This window comes from Drosophila miranda (genome assembly GCF_003369915.1).
Source record: "Drosophila miranda strain MSH22 chromosome Y unlocalized genomic scaffold, D.miranda_PacBio2.1 Contig_Y1_pilon, whole genome shotgun sequence".
Lineage (NCBI taxonomy): Eukaryota > Metazoa > Arthropoda > Insecta > Diptera > Drosophilidae > Drosophila > Drosophila miranda.
This window is the reverse complement of record NW_022881603.1, coordinates 23,089,682-23,111,838: the sequence shown is the minus strand read 5'-3', so window position 1 is coordinate 23,111,838 and position 22,157 is coordinate 23,089,682. Positions and strand designations below refer to the sequence as shown.

Sequence of the window (22,157 nt, the reverse complement as noted above, 5' to 3'; positions counted from 1 at the left end):
CATATGTATGACCACATAAATACATACTACTGTGAGGGAGCGTACGCTCCACCCACATTTTTCCGCCCATCAACTCGCCGGCATTTTCCCATTGGAGGGACCCGGACCTACGTTATTTGAATTAAGATTTTGACTTTTCTTCGTTTTCTAGGTTTAAGCATTGACTTTTCAGTTTTAGGTTAAGGGGGAAGGGGGAAGGACACGAAGGCTACAGGGTATTAATTTTATATATTATACGGCCCGAGGGGTCTCTAAGCGCCACGTAGCTTATTATCTTCTTTAAAGGGGGGAAAGTCGCGATCACGGCGGACGCCACTGGCTTTTCAGAACAAAACCCAACAACAACGACGCAGCAGCAGCCAAAGAGAGAGAGGAACACACCAAGGACCGAAAACCAACGGCATCGACGCAGCAACGGAGAGGAATACACCGGGAAAGCAGAAACCCAACGACAACGACGCAGCACCAGCCAAAGACGGTGAGGAATACACCAAGAAAACAGAAACCCAACGACAACGACGCAGTTGCAGCCAAAGAGGGAGAGGAATACACCAAAAATCGAAATCCAACGGCACCGACACAGCAACGGGGAGGAATACACCAAGAACCGAAACCTAACGGCACCGACACAGAAACGGGGAGTAATACACCAAGAAACAAAACCCAACAACAACAACGCAGCGGAAGCCAAAGAGAGAGAGGAATACACCAAGAGCCGAAACGGTAGCCAACAGCATCAATTCAGCGACGGCCGAAGACGAGAAGCGCCGAAAAGATAAGCCGCCAGCGTCGACGCAGCAACGAAGCGCCGAAACAGTAAGCCCACAGCAGCAACGGCAGAAGAGAAACGCGGAAAACTAAAGCGAAGTAACGACGCGCCAGCAGCGAAAAAGAGAGACAAAAGTCACCGGCGCAGCATAGACGACGAACGACGGCGCCAGCCCTCTGCCGCCGCGAGAATGACGACGCTGGCCGCCCACGCTGGCGCTGGATCGGGAGAGTTCTGAGGCTGGAGAAGAAAAACGTGGATATAAAAAACGAGGGGGAACGTTGTGAGTTGCTGCGGACACCGCAACTCTACAGTTATACCCGATACTAAGTCAGTATGGCTCTCCTCCGGCAGACGCTGCTAATATTAAACGACACGACAAAGAGTGCGTGCGAGAGAGACAGAAAATCAGTCTGAGCGTGACGTTGGGCGCTGCGTAGCCACTGCAAATTGATTTGTTCCTTTTGGCTATAAAAATTATCTGATCTGGTCCAGATTCAGCAATCTGATAGATATGGTCGTTAAATATGATTCTGCGTTTTTAGTTTTCTCGAATCTGCAATATTGTGGATGCAACAGATTTTCGTCCTTTGTGGGGGCGGAACCCCTGCCGCCGAAATTCTGAGGCGAAATTCTGAGATATACGTTTTATAGTGAGATCTAACAGAAGTGCGGATACCAAATTTGGTTACCCTAGCCTTAATAGTCTCTGAGATTTGTGGATGCCCCAGATTTTCGTCCTTTGCGTGGGCGGAAGGGGGTGTGGCGAAATTTGGACACGAAACGGTCAAGGTCCTATATCACAGGAAAGTGGATACCAAATTTGGTTGCTCTGGCTTTTATAGGTTCTGAGATCCTTGAACTCATATTTTTCAATTGGCAAAACCGACCATGAAACCTGTGTGTTAGAGAGAGACAGAGCGAGAAAGAATGAAATTGTTTTCTTGATTCTGGCTATAATAATTATACGATCTGGTTGAGATCATATAAAACATATAGTCATCCTCTACGATTCTGCGTTTTTGGTTTTATCGTATCTTTAAAAATGTGGATGCCACAGATTTTCGTTCTTTGTGGGAGCGGAAGTGGGCGGGGCGAGGTTTTGAAATATTTTTGTAGCAGTGACATATCACAGAAGTCTGGATCCAAAACATCGTTACTCTAGCTCTTATCGTCTTTGAGCACTAGGCGCTGAAGGGGACGGACAGACGGACGGACGGACGGACATGGCTCAATCGACTCGGCTATTGATGCTGATCAAGAATATATATACTTTATGGGGTCGGAAACGATTCCTTCTGGACGTTACACACATCCACTTTTACCACAAATCTAATATACCCCAATACTCATTTTGAGTAAAAGTACTTGGGAAAAGTAAAAACACGTGGCGGTCCGGATCCACTCCAACGCTATCAGTGACACGGGGAAGATCCGGCATCGACGCTGCGCTTACGGGGAGAAGACCCTGCATCGATACTACACTTACGACGAGGAGATCCACGGGGAAGAGGAGGCTTTCGACTAGTACAAGCGTGGGAGTTCAGGGGTAAGCTAGTCTCTAGACGTGTATACGGGCTGCTGAGCGGTGCGATAGGTAGGGAACCAAGAGAGAATAAAGTGAAATGTAACGAATATAACAGAAACATAGCCCGACCACCAACAATCTATACACTAGGGAACCTGGAGGCCCGGGGCTTCATCTTCTCTGCCCTTCCTCCCGCCTCTTGCCCGAGCCTGCGTGCTTCCATCCAGTAGTTCGTAGCCCGACAGGATCCTGAGGCCGCTGTCCGGCGATTGCCTAGGCGTTCTCGGTGACACCTGTCGGCGTTCCCTCCGCATGATTCCCTCCCGTAGTTTGTGACCCCGCAGGGTCCCGACGCCGCTATCCGACGATCGTCTAAGCGCCCCCGGTGACGCCTGTTGGTGTCTCGCCTGACCCCCGTAGTTCCCTGGGTCCCGAAGGGGCTGTCCGGCGATTGCCTAAGCGCTCTCGGCGATACGCGTCGGTATTCTCGTACTCGTAGTAATTCTTAGTTCGGCGGTGTCCCGTAAGTGCTATCCGGCGGATGCCTAGGCACTCTCGGCGATGCTTGCCGGTATCCCCGACCCTCGTAGTAATTCTTAGTTCGACAGCGTCCCGCAAGTGCTATCTGGCGATTGCCTAGGCATTGTAACGAACCTAAAAGGTTTCGATACAATCCGTCCCCCGACCTATAATGAGCGCATCGCACCGCACCCCACAACCAGCGCCCACTCCGCAAGCAACCACCGATCAACACGCGCCAACTCCAGAACGATGACCAAAGACATCAGGTCACGCGAGCTTTCCCCCACTCCAAGCCAAGCCATCGGCCTAGTACGGTTTTCCGGGTCCATCGACGGAGGAAAGTCGGCGCCGCCAAAATCTGCAACGATCAACAAGAACGGCAAAGTGCGCCCCGACGCGGAAGTGCATTTGTCAAACCCGCCGACCCAGCAATACGGGCCTATAAAAAGACGGCGACGAGAACCAAAGAGCGACTTACGCAGAGATCCGGCTCACAGTACGGTCGTGGTACCAAAACTTACGCAGAGACCCAGCCCGGAGTACAGACGCGGTACCCGGAACTCACCAGAAGACATCGGCGCAAAATTAAAAATAAGTTCATTTAAACCGCTTAGAAATACAATAAAGTGTCTGTTCGGGCCAGCCGCTGAATAATAACCGTAACTTTAACATTATTATTGTATGAGCAGAGAGAGCCGCCTATGTTGTAAAACGTTGACTTTCTGCAGAGCTGCTGCGCTCTCCCGCGAAAGGGGCTCTCTGCCGCCGCCACTCCGGCAATTACTTTGATCTGCTGCCGTTACTTCGGCAATCACTTTGATCTAACGCCGTCGTCTATAGTTTAGTTCTATGCTAAGCCCTCTGCGCATTGGTTGCATATCGATCTCGCATAAAGTTTATCTGGCAATAGCAAGCAATCGGCTTCCGCTAAGCCACCAAGATTAAATACGAATTATAAAGTTTAACCCAAAATCTCTTTTCATTTTTGAAACACATAGGTGCCAAAAAAGCTTGGCATCTCAAACAGTGTCAAATTATCAAAGTAAAAACACCCGATTGCGTAAGTTCACCCCAATTAGCCGAGGCACCGACGTCGCCCCGCCCCGAGTCCACACGGTCGTTTCATATACACGACGAGCGACGCCCATTCTAGCCCCGATCCACCTCTCTACGACAGGCCGCCCCCTGACGCCGCCCTTAAGGTTCCATCACATTTCTACAAATTTCTTGTGGATTGACCCCTGGACGTGACTGAGCTTACCTCAGCCTGAAATAGGTACATCACAAGTGGCGCCCGAGCAGGGACCCAAGGGAACGTCAGCGAGGGTTGGTGGAATAAAACCCCACGGCCCCTAGAGAAGAACAAAAGAAAACGACTCAAAGAAAACCCCGACCTCGCACAATACCAACGGCAAGAGTTGCGCAACGAGCAGACGAATGCGCGACACAGCGACAGAGAAACGGGAACAGTGCCGTCACCCCGAGAAGAAATTCGAAGCGTCGACCGCGAAGCTCGACACTAGTGCCCTAGTGAAGGAGAAGCACAGGCCCAGCGAAACAGCCAACTCGAGTAACAATCGAAGCGATGGAATCTCATACAGAGGAACAGCCCAGTGGGTATAACCCTGGAGAATTCGTCGCCAACCCAGGGGTGAGTACCGGCTGGATACACAAACGCCGCCGAGAGGAGCTGGAGTCCTTCGCGGAGGAATTCGGATTCAGCCGCGAGGGTAACGTGGAAGATTTGCGGAGAAATTTCGCCGAACTAGTCGCCGGGCCCCTCGAACACGATGCCTGGGTCAGGTTGGCAGAGCTCGAGCGGCAGTACGCCAGATCGCCAGGACGAGCCAGATCGCCCCAGCCCGACACCTCAGCACTAACAGAGAAGCGAAAGACGGACCCCATACTCAGCCTACAAGTTCCAGGAGTCATGGAGGGCAAAGCCAGCACCTCACCGACATCGATAACCGTCGAAGATCTACCGAAGCCCCCGCCCCGGAGCCAAGGCCTTCGCCCATGAGAAGGATCTTGCCGACAGCAGGGAGAAATGGCCCCATAGACGGTCACTACTACAGTCACGCCGCGCAGATGGCGGAACGGATCCGAAAGTGGGGAATCCAGTTCGACGGGCAGGACGACCCACTGTCGTTCGTCGAACTACTGGAAGAACGTGCCCTCTCGTACGGGGTAGACATGAACTACGTGCCGCGAGCCATGGCAGAGCTCCTCACCGACCGAGCCAACCGTTGGTTCCGCACCAGCCGACTCCAGAGCGCCTCTTGGGCCGATTTCCGCCAGGAATTCCTAGCCTTTTTCCTGCCTCCCCGGTACTTCGAGCAATTGGAAGACCAGATCAGGGACCGCAAACAAGCGGTGGGCGAACCGTTCAAGGACTTCGTCATCGAGCTCCGGTTGCTCATGCACCACGCCGGGTACGACGAAGCCAAGGAGCTTACCCGGATCTATGACAACACCCTCCCGGCGTACCAGCTGTACGTGCGAAGGCACGAACTGAGAATTCTGACGCAATTAACAATGTTGGCCACAGAGTTCGAGAGTATCCAGGAACGAAACGTACCAGCGACCCTCATCCCCTCTCGACAACCACCCAGGTACACGCGGCCGACGGCACAACAAAACGAAAGCGGGACGAATCGGGCCCAATTCCGAAAGCCTCACTGGAACGCCTCGGAACCCGCAAGGGAGCCGCACCAGGCCGGCGCTCCAGCACAGGAGACGGCACATAGAATGATCACCACCCCCATCGCCAACCCACACGCAGCCTGTCGACGCTGCGGAGAAGCTGGACATGTTTCTCGCGACTGCACCAACCCATCGATCCTCTTCTGTTGGGAATTCGGCAGGCGCGGAACGCGCACCGTGGGCTGTTGCCGCCGGGACCCGTCGGGAAACGACTCGCGTCCCCAGCTGACACGAGAACAGCCGGGCACGACGCTTCCTCAGACAACCAACTAAGAAACCCGCTACAAGTACACGACGGCCGGATAATGGCGAGAGTGACCATCGGAGGACGGTGCGCGGAAGCCACGGTCGACACCGGGGCGTCCCGAAGCTTCATCAACGCCGACCTCGCCCGCAAACTCGGCCGCGACAACGACCTGCGAGCCGCATGCGTCCCGATACGCCTAGCAGACGGCTCGGCTCGCGAGATAACTCAGATCTTGCTAGCGCGCGTCAAACTAGACGAACAAGAGGTACAGATGCCACTCTTGGTACTACCCAACATGGTAGAGCAAGCCATCATAGGGATGGATTTCCTGTGCGCCATTGAAACCACAATACAATGTGGCGCAACACGCCTCCAGCTCCAAGGCTCCCAACGACCCATCCCAAACACGCCGATTATCACCGCCAGCCAAGTACACGCCCCCGGACCCACGAACTCGAGACCTCCGCCGCCAATGAATTCCCCGCCACGACACGAGACAAGAGCACATGGAACAAGGAACACAGAACCCACGGCCACGACGAAGCACGCTAGCCCCAGGCCCACTCCGGGAAAACCAAAACTAAGCAAAGCCACGAAGAAAGCGAGCCGGTCTCCCGAGGGCAACGACGCGGTTCCACCAACGAAGGGAAAAGAACCCAGGACGCCCCTCCAGAAGACAACTCGGCCCCAGCAACGACAGCCGCCACGCAGCAGCCAGGCGCTCGAGGTACCACCTCCGACCGCCACCCTGGCCCACGAACGCGTCGACACCGCCCTCGACGCGAAAACGACCGCGTCCTCTCAGGCAGGAACCGGGAAAGGCGATCACTGCCACGCGAGGCACCCATCGGAACCCCGACGCACCTGGAGCCGACGCACCGTCGATCGTCCCCGACATCATGGAACGCCTCCCGGGCAACACCTCGTACGGCGCCGGCATGCGGCCCAGCACCACGCCTGGAGCCATGTCGGTGAACCTCACCGCCAAAACTAGCCGTCGGTCAAACGCTACGATCGCCACCGAGACCCGCCCGTTCGTACGTCACGCAGAGTACAACGTCGCGCGAGCACCCCCTAGGACACACACGAGCCCCCTACTCATGATCGAGGCACCCGCCATTGTCGCCAGCATAAGCGAACACACTCGCGAAGTCGAACCACCAAGCGCATTCGACACAACAATCCTCCCCGAGAACCCCGACCACACTTGCGACCCAGGAATCGACGACCCACCCGAGGACGATTCGGAACGAATCTCCGACCCATGGCCTCACGACATCGCGCCGAAAATACGGAAATTCCTAGACGAGGAACTGCCAACACTCGCGGGCCTCCGAGGGACGACGGATCTGACGGAACACACCATCGTCATGAGGGACAACCGACCCATAAAACAACGGTACTACCCGAAAAATCCAGCCATGCGGCGGATCATCGATGAACAGGTCGACCAACTGATAGCCGAGGACCTAACCGAACCATCCCGGAGCCCCCACAGCGCGCCAATCGTCCTGGTCCGCAAAAAGGACGGGAGATGGCGCACATGTGTAGACTATCGACAGCTAAACGAGCGTTCCATCCCGGACGCGTACCCGCTACCCAGGATCAACTACATACTAGAGCGACTCCGAAATGCCCACTTCATCACGACCCTCGACCTGAAAAACGGGTATTGGCAGATACCAATGGCCCGCGACAGCCGAGAAGCCACGGCATTCACGATACCCGGCCGAGGATTATACCAATGGAAAGTAATGCCCTTTGGTTTACACTCCGCGGGAGCCACGTTTCAACGGACCCTCGACGCCGTTATCGGCGCAGACATGGAACCATTCGCGTTCGCATATCTCGACGACATCGTCATCGTCGGGAAAAGCTTCCAGGAACACCTGAACAACGTGAAAGAAGTTTTCGCACGACTGCGAAAGGCAAACCTACGGGTCAACACGGACAAGTGTGCCTTCTTCCAACGCCGGATAAAATACCTGGGCCACATGATCAGCGAAGAAGGTATCCACACGGACCCCGACAAAATCGCAGCCGTAAAGGATCTGAGGCCACCGACCAACCTGAAGGAACTACGACAATGCGTAGGCATGGCCGGGTGGTACCGCAGATTTGTCCCAAACTTTGCCACCGTAGTCCAACCAATGTCACTGCTGCTGAAGAAAGGGAAAGCATGGACATGGGGTCAAGAACAACAAGACGCCTTCGACGAGCTGAAAACACTGCTCACCACCGTAACGTCAAATTTTCCCTGCAGACGGACGCAAGCAACCTTGGAGTAGGCGCGGTCCTCACCCAAGAGATCGAAGGAAAAGAGCGGGTCATTGCGTACGTCAGTCGACGCCTCAACAAGGCAGAAGAAAACGAGGGGGAACGTTGTGAGTTGCTGCGGAAACCGCAACTCTACGGTTATACCCGATACTAAGTCAGTATGGCTCTCCGGCAGACGCCGCTAATATTAAACGACACGACAAAGAGTGCGTGCGAGAGAGACAGAAAATCAGTCTGAGCGTGACGTCGGGCGCTGCGTAGCCACTGCAAATTGATTTGTTCCTATTGGCTATAAAAATGATCTGATCTGATCCAGATTCAGCAATCTGATAGATATGGTCATTATCTATGATTCTGCGTTTTTAGTTTTCTCCAATGTGCAATATTGTGGATGCAACAGATTTTCGTCCTTTGTGTGGGCGGAAGGGGGTGGGGCGAAATTTTGAGATACACGTTTTATAGTAAGATCTAGCAGGAGTGCGGATACCAAATTTGGTTACTCTAGCCTTAATAGTCTCTGAGATTTTTGAATATCCCCAGATTTTCGTCCTTTGCGGGGGCGGAAGGGGGTGTGGCGAAATTTTGAAACAAACTCGTCTCGGTCCGATATATTAGGAGTGTGGATACCAAATTTGGTTGCTCTAGCTTTTGTAGTCTCTGAGATCTAGGCGCTAATGTTTTACTCTAAGCAAAGCCGCCTATGCTACGTGTGTGTTAGAGAGAGACAGGGCGAGAAAAAATGAAATTGTTTTCTTGATGCTGGCTATAAAAATACTACGATCCAATTCAGATTCCGCAGTCTTAAAGGTATGGTCATTTTCTACAATTCTACGTTTTTGGTTTTCTCATATCTTTAAAATTGTGGATGCCACAGATTTTCGACCTTTGTGGGGGCGGAAGTGGGCGGGGCGAAGTTTTGAAATATTTTTGTAGCAGTGACATATCACAGAAGTCTGGATCCAAAACATCGTTGCTCTAGCTCTTATAGTCTTTGAGCACTAGGCGCTGAAGGGGACGGACAGACGGACAGACGGACGGACGGACAGACAGACAGGGCTCAATCGACTCGGCTATTGATGCTGATCAAGAATATACATATGTATATACTTTATGGGGTCGGAAACGATTCCTTCTGGACGTTACACACATTCAATTTTACCACAAATCTAATATACCCCAATACTCATTTTGAGTATCGGGTATAACTACTTGGCCACCGACAAGGAATGCCTCGCCGTCATCTGGGCGATCCGAAAACTGCGATGCTATCTCGAAGGTTACCGATTCGACGTCATAACCGATCATCTCGCACTAAAGTGGCTGAATACCCTCGAGAGCCCTTACGGTAGAGTAGCAAGATGGGCGCTCGAACTACAGCAATACCAATACGACGTGCACTATCGGGCCGGCAACCAGAACGTAGTCGCAGACGCACTATCAAGACAACCACTGGAGACCCTCTCCCGCATTGAGGAAGACGACACACCATGCACCTGGCTTAAACAAAGGATCCAACAAGTCCAAGACGAACCCCAGAAGTACCCAGACTACACGTACGAAAATGGGCAGCTGTACCGCTATCTAGGACACGGAGCCGACGACGACGACCACATACCGTGGAAGCTATGCGTGCCCAAAAACGGCGGGACGAGAGTACTCCGCGAATGCCATGACGAACCAACGGCAGGACACCTTGGCGTCCGGAAAACCATCCTGAGGACAACACAACGATACTACTGGCCAGGACTACACCGAGACGAGAAGTTCAAAGCCACGTAGCGCAAGGCCGTGGGCAGGATGCTCACACGTAAAGCTGAAGAACCCTTCGCCACCCTGTGTGCCGACTTCGTCGGACCATTACCACGGTCCAAGCATGGGAACACCATCTTACTGGTATTCTTCGACACTTTCTCCAAGTGGGTCGAACTGGTACCCCTCAAGAAAGCGAAAACAGCGAACTTCGAACGAGCCTTCAGAGAACGAATACTGAGCAGCTTCGGCGTGCCGAAACTATTCGTCCGCGACAACGGGACCCAGTTCACCAGCCGATCGTTCAGAACATTCATGCGAAGCGCAGGCGTGGAGCTGCAACACAGAGCCCCGTATTGCCCCAAGAAAACCCGACGGAGAGAGCCAATCGGACTGTGAAAACGATGATCGCCCAGTTCGTCGACGACCACCAGAATCCATGGGACGAGCTCCTACCCGAGATGACATTGGGGATCAACTCCAGCGTCTCCGAGACGACCAGATTCAGCCCCGCCTTCCTCCTGCAAGGAAGAGAGTCCCGACTCCCCGGCGCCCTTTACGACGAAGTCACGCCCGGGACAGGAAGTACGCCAGAGACGGCCACCAGCAAAGCGACGAGGCTGAAAGAAGTATTCGCCATCGTCCGGAACAACATCCAGAGAGCCAGTCAAGAACAAGGGAGACATAACCACCTCCGCCGGCGACTATGGCGCCCCGCCGTCGGATCACTGGTACTACTACGCCAACACCACCTCTCAAACGCCGCCGAGGGCTTTCCGGCAAAGCTAGCCCCGAAGTTCGACGGCCCTACCGGGTCAAGAGTTTTCCACCAAACATCGCCAAATTACAACACTGCGAAAGCCGGAAACACAAAACCGCAAATATCAACGACCTGAGAGAGTTCCACGATCACGAGTCCGAAGAACCCACTGACCTACTCGAGAATGCTGACATCCACGAAGAAAGCAACGAGACCTCAACCCGGCGCCCCAACCACGGCGCCACTGAGTCAGCGAAACCCGGGACACCCGGCCAAAAGACAGCACCGGCAAAAACGAGCCCGATGGCATAATACCGCCGAGAATGCAAGCGCAACGAACCGCGCGACCACCAATTAATCGAACAGCGCTGACGTCAGCGAGAGAAGTAACGTAACGCTCACGACCGCGCGCCCCACAAACCCACTGACGAAGCGAAGAGAACGCGGAAACCCCAACGCAGACCACAGAAGAAACCACAAGAGCCCGACCCACGAGTCCTCGTAACTCTCGCCGGGAAGAAAGAGGAGGGTGTAACGACGCCCAATTAAAAATAAGTTCATTTAAACCGCTAAGAAATACAATAAAGTGTCAAATTATCAAAGTAAAAACACCCGATTGCGTAAGTTTACCCCAATTAGCCGAGGCACCGACGTCGCCCCGCCCCGAGTCCACACGGTCGTTTCATATACACGACGAGCGACGCCCATTCTAGCCCCGATCCACCTCTCTACGACAGGCCGCCCCCTGACGCCGCCCTTAAGGTTCCATCACATTTCTACAAATTTCTTGTGGATTGACCCCTGGACGGGACTGAGCTCACCTTAGCCTGAAATAGGTACATCACAGCATTCTCGGCGATGCCTGTCGATATCCCCGACCCCCGTAGTATTTCTTAGGCCGACAGGGTCCCGTAAGTACCGTCCGGCGATAGCCTAGGTACCCTCGGCGATACTTGTCGGTATTTCAGCATAGCAAAAACCCCCTTTCCGCGTCGTAGTAATTCTTAGGCCGACAGGGTCCCGCAAGTACCGTCCGGCGATAGCCTAGGTACTCTCGGCGATACTTGTCGGTATTTCCGCATAGCCAAGTCCCCCTTCCGCGTCGTAGTAATTCTTAGGCCGACCGGGTCCCGTAAGTACCGTCCGGCGATAGCCTAGGTACTCTCGGCGATACTTGTCGGTATTCCCGCATAGCAAAGTCCCCTTTCCCGCTTCGTAGTAACTCTCAGGCCGGCAGGGTCCCGTAAGTACTGTCCGGCGGTAGCCTAGGTACTCTCGGCGACGCCTGTCGGTATTATCGCATAGTAAAGACCTCCGTATTGATTCTGAGTTCGGTGGGGTTCTGAAGGCGCTATTCGGCGATAACCGGAGTGCTCTCGGTGGAACCAACTGCCTCGTCCCACGATACGATCGCTCCCGTCCGCGGGACTGCTGCCCCGTCCCCCATCGTCGGTCCGAAATACGGAGTCCCGGCAAATTATATATATTACTATAATTTCGACCCTGGAGTAGACTGAGATATGTACCCCAGCCCAGGATCGCTTCCTTACAGATGGCGCCCGAGCAGGGACTCCGGGATTCCGTTATGTTTTGGGGCGCTAAGTGGAACAGTCGATCAGAAGAAAAAGTAGCAGGGGGAATCGGGACTGTACCATGCGCAAGCACGGCCAGTCGGAATCATTAGGACAAGAATAGCTGTATATCTCTGTAAAAAAACCGCACGTGAGGTCGCCCATTATTCACGAGGCTGGCTTCCCTAACCTCCCTAGCAATAGCGTCAGCACGTGGCCGCTGCGCCCACACGAGGAGGAGAGCGCCGCGGCGAGGCGGCAGAGAAAGAGAACCGAGCCGAAGCAGGGCAGAAATCGCTAGAGAGAGAGCGACACGTACGCGGCGAGCAGCGAGTCGTGAGCGGTAGAGGCCGAGCGAGCGTCGGAATCCTCCCGAAGACCAACCAGCCCGGCTATATATTTCGTACTCAGACCCAGAAGAGGATAGTCAACGCCCGGCCCTCAGCGGGAATAGTCAACGCCCGGCCCTCAGCGAGAATAGTCAACGCCCGGCCCTCAGCGAGAAGAGTCAACGCCCGGTCTTCAGAGCAGTCATTCAATGCCCGGTCTTCAGCGCGATCATTCAATGCCCGGCCTACAAAACAATAGCCGATAGTCAACGCCCGGCCCTCAGCGAGAAGAGTCAATGCCCGGCCCTCAGCGCGAGCAGTCAACGCCCGGTCTTCAGAGCAGTCATTCGATGCCCGGTCTTCAGCGCGATCATTCCATGCCCGGCCTACAAAACAATAGCCGATAGTCAACGCCCGGCCCTCAGCGAGAATAGTCAACGCCCGGCCCTCAGCGAGAATAGTCAATGCCCGGCCCTCAGCGCGAGCAGTCAACGCCCGGTCTTCAGCGCGATCATTCAAGGCCCGGCCTACAAAACGATAGCGGAGAGTAAACGCCCAGCCTTCAAAGTGATCAGTCAGCGTTCAGCCATCAACACGGGACGAGATCCAACGCTTAAATCAACGAACCCAGCACGACCAGGACCACAAGGAAAATTCCAAGGACAACGATAGCAAGGACTATCGACCAGGACCCCAAGCAGCAAGGACGCCAAGGACGCCTCCACTGGATAACCGTGTTAACCGTACATACGCCGTGCTTCCGTGACTAGCCCCAAGGACTCCGGTATTCAGTGCGTGACCTGAGAAAAGATTCTACCGGAGGCTCAATACGTGATACTACCGTCGGAAACGCGAAAGACCTCGAAGTGCCAGTTCGACCACCGTGCTTCGACATGGGGGTACAGTGGATTTCGTATCGGCGCAAGGACGAATTGCAGGCCATCGCCGCCGAATTCGGCCTCGGTGAAACCGGGACAGTGGACGAACTGCGCATCCGGATCTCGGCCTTTATCTCGCGCGGTGAGCTTCCGACTGCGATCGAAAAACGGATCAAAGAGCTCGGAATGGTCTTCGACAGCGCGCCCAGCCCGAGAAGCCCGAGGAACACGTCCCCGTCGCCGGGACCGAGTCAGAGAGAGCGGAAGGAAGGGATCTGTGCGGAGCAGCCTCTATCTATCATAATTCCCGAGTTCCCGCGCGCAGCTCACGGCGATTCTGGCCGGCTTGAAACCACGACTGACCGGCGACATGGTGACAATCACCACCAGCACCGCTTTCCCGAGGAAGCCGGAACTTCGCGACCCGGAAGGGAAGAAATCTCCTTCGCCGCCCTGGCCGATAAGCTGCGTAATTGGGGTCTGAAGATCGACGGACACTCGGATGCGCTGGCTTTCATCGAACGGTTGGAAGAAAGGGTCGACTCATATGGCGGAAACCCAGCACAACTGCCGCGAGTCATCTCCGGGCTACGAACTGGCAAGGCAGAAGGATGTTTTAGGACGTTCCAGATGCAAGGCAAGCCATGGGCCGAGTTCCGGAAGGAGTTCTTGGAGTTCTTCCTACCCCCGCGATACTTTCAGCGCTTGGAAGATACGATCCGCTCCCGTCAACAACGACCCCGAGAAGCCTTTCAGGACTACTTGATCGACCTCCGACTCATGATGCAACGAGCTCAGTATACTCCAGACAGGGAGCTGGACAGGATCTACGAGAACCTTCGGCCGGAATACCAACTGTTCACCCGTAGACATGAGTTCGAGACGTTGCGAGAACTGACCCAATTGATAGTAGCGTACGAGACAACGCGGGATCGCGAACAAACCCACCCAGCTAACGACCGCCCAAATACGAGAGCCAGAACGCCATCATACCAAGGACCCGGATTATCCACCCCACAGCATGCTCCTCCAGACGACACCGGGCCCTCCCGGAGCGCCGAGACGGCAAGCCGCGTAGTGACCCAGGATGGAGACCAAACGGTGAACACACGCCGGGCCTGCCGTAATTGCGGGGAGGAAGGTCATTTCAGCAGTTCATGCAGGAATCGGCGAGTGCTATTCTGTTGGGAGTGTGGCCGCGGCATCCGGACGATCGACTGCTGTAGGCTATCCGAGTCGGGAAACGGGCCGAGTCTCCGCTCGTCAGGGAACCGATCGGAGACATACCTCCAGGGCCCCCAGGAGTAACTCATCCCTTAAGTTTGGAAGGAGGCAGGATCGCCGCGCTAGTAACCATCGAAGGAGTACCGCTCACAGCTACCCTCGACACGGGAGCAGCGCGGTCGTTCGTCAGTCATCGCATCGCTCATGAAGTAAGTACCGGAGGGAACGCACGGAATATAAGGACTAGCGTCCGTCTGGCGGACGGTACAGCAAAGGAGGTGACGCAAGCAGTTTCGGTCAAGGTACGTCTGGATCAACAGGAAACGCTGGTGATTCTATTAGTCCTACCCATGGTAGTGGACGACATCATACTGGGGCTTTCCTTTGCGGCGTCCAGGCCATAATACAATGCGGACGAGCGTACTTGCAGTTGACCCAGCGGGCGATCCGGGAAACCAACCCGATCCCCACATCATCCTCGACTCGGCCCCGCATGGTTACTTTTAGTGACGAAAGTCCCGCGCCTGCATCCGCTGCTCCTACCCACTCGACCAATCCAACGGCGACCCACCGGACGAAGACAACGCACCAGAATCCCAACCACGCCAGACCCAGCAATGTACCAGTGACAACGCACCAGAATCCCAACCACGCCAGACCCAGCAATGTACCAGTGACAACGCACCCGAATCCCAACCACGCCAGACCCAGCAATGGACCCACGACAACGCATCAGGATCTCGAACACGCCAGACCCAGCAACGCCACCCGAACCCAACCCACGATTCGATACGACCGCGCCAGAACCATCAACGAAGATTCGACGGAGACGACTGCGACACCGCTGGACACACCCAGGGCCAGTCCGTCCACCTCGAAGAACACCCAAAGCAACGAAGATTCGACGGAGACGACTGCGACACCGCTGGACACACCCAGGGCCAGTCCGTCCGCCTCGAAGAGCACCCAAAGCAACGAAGATTCGATGGAGACGACTGCGACACCGCGGACACACCCAGTGCCAGTCCGTCCGCCTCGAGGAACACCCAAAGCAACGAAGATTCGACGGAGACGACTGCGACACCGCTGGACACACCCAGGGCCAGTCCGTCCGCCTCGAAGAACACCCAGAGCAACGAGGATTCGACGGAGACGACTGCGATACCGCTGTACACACCCAGGGCCAGTCCGTTTGCCTCGAAAACCACCCAGAGTATCCCTACCAAGACAACGGAGCTAAGCCACGACCACGCCAGAACCAGCAGTAACCTCAGGACAACGTTTCTAAGTTTCGACCACGCCAGACTCAGCAGCAATACAAGGACAACGCATCGAAGCCTCGACCACGCAAGGACAACGCATCTAAGCCCCGACCGAGACGGACCCGGCGGCGCTAAAAATATAACACGATCGACGCGAGCCAAATCAGAAATGCCCAGCAGTGCGGCTCAATCAGAGCGAACGACCCCACGGGAAACCAGCATCGCTCTACACCACGACCCGCTACGCCTGGAAGACCACGGCCCCGAAGGACATGAGCGGGTCAAGGTAGACCAACTCGCACCTCACCCCCCAACGAATTATCAACTCGCCCCGTTAGCCGATGCCGCGGCCGGTCGACAACGCAACCCTTTTCGAAGATCAGACTCGACTGACCCTATCACCGTGAACCTCGCCATCATAACATGTACCCTGCTCGAAGAAATCTCGCCTCCGACAGCCCCCATCACCGAACCGCCCCTTCCGCCGTGGGTAGAATAGGCCAAGTTCGAGGGATTGGAGGGCGTGTCTCACATTGCTGAGCATACCATCACTCTGAAGGACGACAAGCCGATAAAGCAGAGGTACTTCCCCAAAAATCCGGCCATGCAGAAAATCATCAATGCTCAGGTCGACGAGTTGCTGCAAGACGGGCGAATCCAAGCTTCAAAAAGCCCACACAGCGCTCCCATCGTACTGGTGGGAAAGAAGACAGGCGAGATGCGGATGTGCGTAGACTACCGACAACTCAACGCGCAATCAATACCCGACGCCTACCCACTACCCAGGATCAACCACATCATCGAGAGGCTCCGTAACGCACGTTACATCTCGACTTTGGACCTCAAGAACGGGTATTGGCAGATCCCGATGGCCGAGGGGAGCCGAGAATGTACCACCTTCACCGTTCCGAGCAGAGTACTGTTCCATTGGAAGGTGATGCCGTTCGGACTGCACTCAGCATCGGCCACGTTCCAGCGAGCCTTGGTCAGAGTCATCGGACCACAGATGAAACCCAACGCATTCGCTTACCTTGATGACATTATTGTCATCGGAGCGGCGTTGGAGGAACACGTCGAACATCTGCGAGAGGTGTTCCGGAGACTACGGGAAGCAAATCTAAGATTGAACCAAAAGAAATGCAGCTTCTTCCAGAAAAGCATCGTATACCTGGGTATACACACCGACCCAGATAAGATCGTCGCCGTCCGGAAGTTGGCCCCACCCAGTTCAACAAAGGAGCTTCGACGCTGCCTAGGAATGGCATCGTGGTACCGGAGGTTTGTCCCAAACTTCGCGACGATTGTACAACCAATGACCAACCTCCTGAAGAAGGAGAAAAGGTGGATCTGGAGTGACGAACAGCAGGCCGCTTTCGAGGAGTTGAAGGATAAGTTAACCCAAGCACCCGTCTTAGCCTGCCCGGATTTCGCGGAGAGGTTCGCTCTACAAACTGACGCAAGCGAATACGGTCCAGGGGCGGTCCTGACGCAACAGATCAGCGGAGAAAAGAGGGTCATAGCCTACGCCAGTCGAAGGCTCTTGAAAGCAGAAGAGAACTACTCAGCCACGGAAAAGGAGTGCTTAGCCATCGTCTGGGCCATCAGGAAATTACGATGCTACCTGGAGGGCTACCACTTCGACGTCATCACCGACCATCTCGCCTTGAAGTGGTTAAACTCGATCAATAATCCAACCGGTCGCATCGCCCGTTGGGGTCTGGAACTCCAACAGTATCGCTTTGACGTGCTGTACCGACGCGGAAGCCAAAACATCGTAGCAGACGCTCTTTCCCGGCAACCTATCGACACCATACAGCGAACCCTAGAAGACCTGCCCACCTGCCCCTGGATACAGAGGTTGCTCAAACGTATCCAGTCACGACCTGAGGAAGGCAGAGAATTTATAATCGAGAACGGACAGATCTACCGGCAGCCTGGACACCGACCAATCGAGGAAGAATCTCACCAGTGGAAGTTATGCGTCACCAGTGGCCATCGTAGACGAGTGTTAGAAGAATGCCACGATCACTCGACCGCCGGACACCTAGGAATACGGAAGACTACCACTCGGGTAACCCAACGATATTACTGGCCAGGACTCTACAGAGACGTGGCCCAATACGTGAAACATTGCGAAAGCTGCCAAAAATTGAAGGTGAGCCAGAGCAAACCCGCAGGTCACATGTATACGCGACAGGCGAAGGGCCCGTTCGACATCCTTTGCGCGGACTTCGTAGGCCCACTACCACGCTCAACGCACGGCAACACGATGCTCCTCGTGTTCTTCGACTCATTCTACAAATGGGTAGAACTTGTGCCACTCCGGAAAGCCACAACCGCCCACTTGGAGAAGGCGTTCCGAGAGAGGATACTCTGCCGATTCGGGGTCCCGTGGAAGTTTGTGTGCGACAACGGAACACAATTCACCAGCCGGTCCTTCCGGAAATTTTGCGAGGTGGCGGGAATGGAACTCGAGCACACCGCGCCGTATACCCCTCAGCAAAACTCGACGGAGAGGGCAAACCGGACCATCAAGACAATGATTGCACAATACGTCGACGGGGACCAACGGACCTGGGACGATCTCCTCCCCGAGTTGAGCTTGGCCATAAACAGCAGCACGTCGGACACCACGGGCTTCAGCCCGGCCTTTTTGGTACTCGGACGAGAACCAAGGCTACCAGGAGCCCTGTACGACGAAGTGACCCCAGGATTAGGAAATGAACCAGAGCCTGCCCACGAGAAGGCGACACGACTGCAGGAAAAGTTCAAGGTCGTACAGGAGAACACCCAACGGGCATCCCAAGAGCAAGAGAACATACGACCTCCGACGGCACGAGTGGCGACCCGAACTAGGAACCCTAGTCCTCCTTCGGCAGCATCACTTATCCAAAGCCGCCGACGGTTTCGCGGCAAAGTTGTCCCCCAAGTACGACGGGCCGTACAAGGTAACCCGATTCTTATCTCACAACGTAGTTCGACTACAGAGTCAACAAGGCAAACGAAGGAAAACAGCGAGTTTAGCCGACTTAAAGGCGTTCCACGGAGTGGACCACCCCGAGGAGAACCCGACGGCACTGGAGAGACCCGAATGACCTGCCGACTTCGCAAGGGCCACTCGCGGTAGCGCGCTACTGTAACGTCCTCGCCCCGTAAGGGGCGCGACCCACGAAACCGTAAGCTACGTATACTTTATGGGATACGTATAAACCCTTATGGGATTAGATAAGTACTACACCCAATGTAAACATCTTCTTACTCGCACCGCTCAAGCAGGATAGGGGGAGGGTATTAATACTTCTAGTTAAGACAGGCAGGTTCTAACCGACAGGCGTTTTCTCCCTAGAATCGACTGAAGACATGAAGCGTCTAAGAGACGGAAGGCAAGCTCGGCCCCTAGGGGCAAATGGTGATACGACGGGACACCCTAGCGGAGACCAGCAGCCTGAAGTCCCGGCACCTGCCAACGAACCAACGACACACCGGACTCGCGGCTGGATCGTCGACCCCAATGGGCCATCCGCCTCCCGTCAAGCCCAGCTGAGGCGGGTCGGAGAGGCGACACTTCGACAACAGGACAGGATGCCATGATGCCGGCGTGCGGCAGCCATCCAAGGGTGGATCGACCAACAAACCCAGGGCCCGGGGACCGACGCCGAAGAGGAAGTAGAGCCCGATGGCCGCTTCCCAACCGCAGGTGTCCGCTCGGCGCCCAATCACGACGTCGCCGCCCTGAATCGCCGTTGGTTCGGGAGTTATGGGGCTGCCATCGACGAAGACAACGCGACCACGGACACCGACGAGCACGAGACGATAATACGCGACGCTCAAAGCCTGGCGTCCACGCTGCAGGACGAAGGGAACAACAACACCCACTGGCTCGCGGGAACGAATGGGACTCGCCCCTTTGGCCCGAGTGGAACCTGGCCGGTCAAGGTCGGGCAGCCACCCCTCTAGCAGTACGGTGCTGGAGTGTGTGGACGGTGCTGGACCACACTACTCCGACGTGTCCCACGCAAGCGATGCAGGGGAAGGAGTAGGACCCCAACGCGACGACGGAGGGTCCGATTCCAGGTCCCTCATGAGCCTGGGCTTCGCGCCCCAGGCGAACCAGCAGGTGGCACCAGCCAACCCATCGGTGTCAGATGACGTCCCGCCTCCCCTCGTAGCCGCCCACGTCGGACTACCCCCACAACGTCCAGATGAGGGAGTAGTTGACTTCGACTCCGAAGAGAGCCTCCCGCTGGAGTATGGCGAGATGGCCGACCTGCTGCAGATCCTCCGACTAGACCCTACGGTAGCCGCGGTGCAGGACGACCCGGAATGGGCAGAGGTTCCCCCTGAATGGCGGACCAACGCGCCAGGTCGGCGGTTGCCCCGGGACCTCATATCCAACATCACCGTATTCTTACGCGATCGCGCCTACCGACTGGGAGTCCGGCGACTGGAGGTCCATGACGGCACTTGCTTTCGCATAAAAATTACCCGCAGCCGGGCCGTCACCGTCACTCTTCGGCACCCCCGAAATATGGAGGGGGTGTGAGGGAGCGTACGCTCCACCCACATTTTTCCGCCCATCAACTCGCCGGCATTTTCCCATTGGAGGGACCCGGACCTACGTTATTTGAATTAAGATTTTGACTTTTCTTCGTTTTCTAGGTTAAAGCATTGACCTTTCAGTTTTAGGCTAAGGGGGGAAGGGGGAAGGCCACGAAGGCTACATGGTATTAATTTTATATATTATACGGCCCGGTCTCTAAGCCCCACGTAGCTTATTATCTTCTTTAAAGGGGGGAAAGTCGCGATCACGGCGGATGCCACTGGCTTTTCAGAACAAAACCCAACAACAACGACGCAGCAGCAGCCAAAGAGAGAGAGGAACACACCAAGGACCGAAAACCAACGGCATCGACGCAGCAACGGAGAGGAATACACCGGGAAAGCAGAAACCCAACGACAACGACGCAGGAGCAGCCAAAGACGGTGAGGAATACACCAAGAAAACAGAAACCCAACGACAACGACGCAGTAGCAGCCAAAGAGGGAGAGGAATACACCAAAAATCGAAATCCAACGGCACCGACACAGCAACGGGGAGGAGTACACCAAGAACCGAAACCTAACGGCCCCGACACAGAAACGGGGAGGAATATACCAAGAAACAAAACCCAACAACAACAACGCAGCGGAAGCCAAAGAGAGAGAGGAATACACCAAGAGCCGAAACGGTAGCCCATGATGCAATTATACAAGGTGGTCTCGTCGGCAAAAGTTAGTCCCTTAACGTATGCTAGCAATAAGTGCGAGTGAAGGGCACATAGTATAGTGAGTGTGAGTGAGACGGTATATGTTGATGTTGACTAACCCCCTTAACAGGCCCGTAGGTTTTAAAATTTTAAAATAAAATGATTTTACTGATATATTAATATTTAAATTTTATGCAGCCATTAATAATTTTTCTTCAACATTTTTAGTTATATTAAAATGTTCTTTTACATAATATATAAAGATTACTTCTAATTCTGTGGTATTTTTTTTATATGCTTTTTATAATTTTGTTGTTGTCGGGACATAAGGGTTAAGAATATATCAAAGAATTCGTCCGTGAACAACCTTCATCATCAACAAGAGAGCATGCACTGACGATAAGGGACAACACGAACGAACTTCGGCTCCCGACGAGACCACCTTGTATAATTGCATCATGCGGTAGCCAACAGCATCAATTCAGAGACGGCCGAAGACGAGAAGCGCCGAAAAGATAAGCCGCCAGCGTCGACGCAGCATCGAAGCGCCGAAACAGTAAGCCCACAGCAGCAACGGCAGAAGAGAAACGCGGAAAACTAAAGCGAAGTAACGACGCGCCAGCAGCGAAAAAGAGAGACAAAAGTCACCGGCGCAGCATAGACGCCGAACGACGGCCCCAGTACTCTGCCGCCGCGAGAATGACGACGCTGGCCGCCCACGCTGGCGCTGGATCGGGAGAGTTCTGAGGCTGGAGAAGAAAAACGTGGATATAAAAAAAAAGTCGATTGGGAGCAGTCGTAGGAGTCGGACGTGTTCGCGGAAAAACTCGAGTGGCTTGGGAAAAATAAAAACACGTGGCGGCCCGGATCCACTCCAACGCTATCAGTGACACGGGGAAGATCCGGCATCGACGCTGCGCTTACGGGGAATAAAGTGAAATGTAACGAATATAACAGAAACATAGCCCGACCACCAACAATCTATACACTAGGGAACCTGGAGGCCCGGGGCTTCATCTTCTCTGCCCTTCCTCCATCCAGTAGTTCGTAGCCCGACAGGATCCTGAGGCCGCTGTCCGGCGATTGCCTAGG

General features: G+C 54.7%; 1 protein-coding gene across 1 annotated transcript; it reads left to right on the top strand.

Annotated features, from left to right (window-relative positions):
• The first annotated feature begins 2,295 nt into the window (after window positions 1-2,295).
• Window positions 2,296-20,519, top strand: LOC117191056. Its single transcript, XM_033396024.1, has 2 exons — window positions 2,296-2,318; window positions 19,166-20,519. The coding sequence occupies exon 2, from the start codon at window positions 19,712-19,714 to the stop codon at window positions 20,360-20,362; it is 651 nt and encodes a 216-aa protein (XP_033251915.1). The 5' UTR covers window positions 2,296-2,318; window positions 19,166-19,711; the 3' UTR covers window positions 20,363-20,519.
• The last annotated feature ends 1,638 nt before the right edge of the window (window positions 20,520-22,157 follow it).

Excerpts from the sequence above, each read along its gene's own strand:
- LOC117191056 (XM_033396024.1), top strand. The coding sequence starts at position 19,712 with ATGGGACTCGCCCCTTTGGCCCGAGTGGAACCTGGCCGGTCAAGGTCG.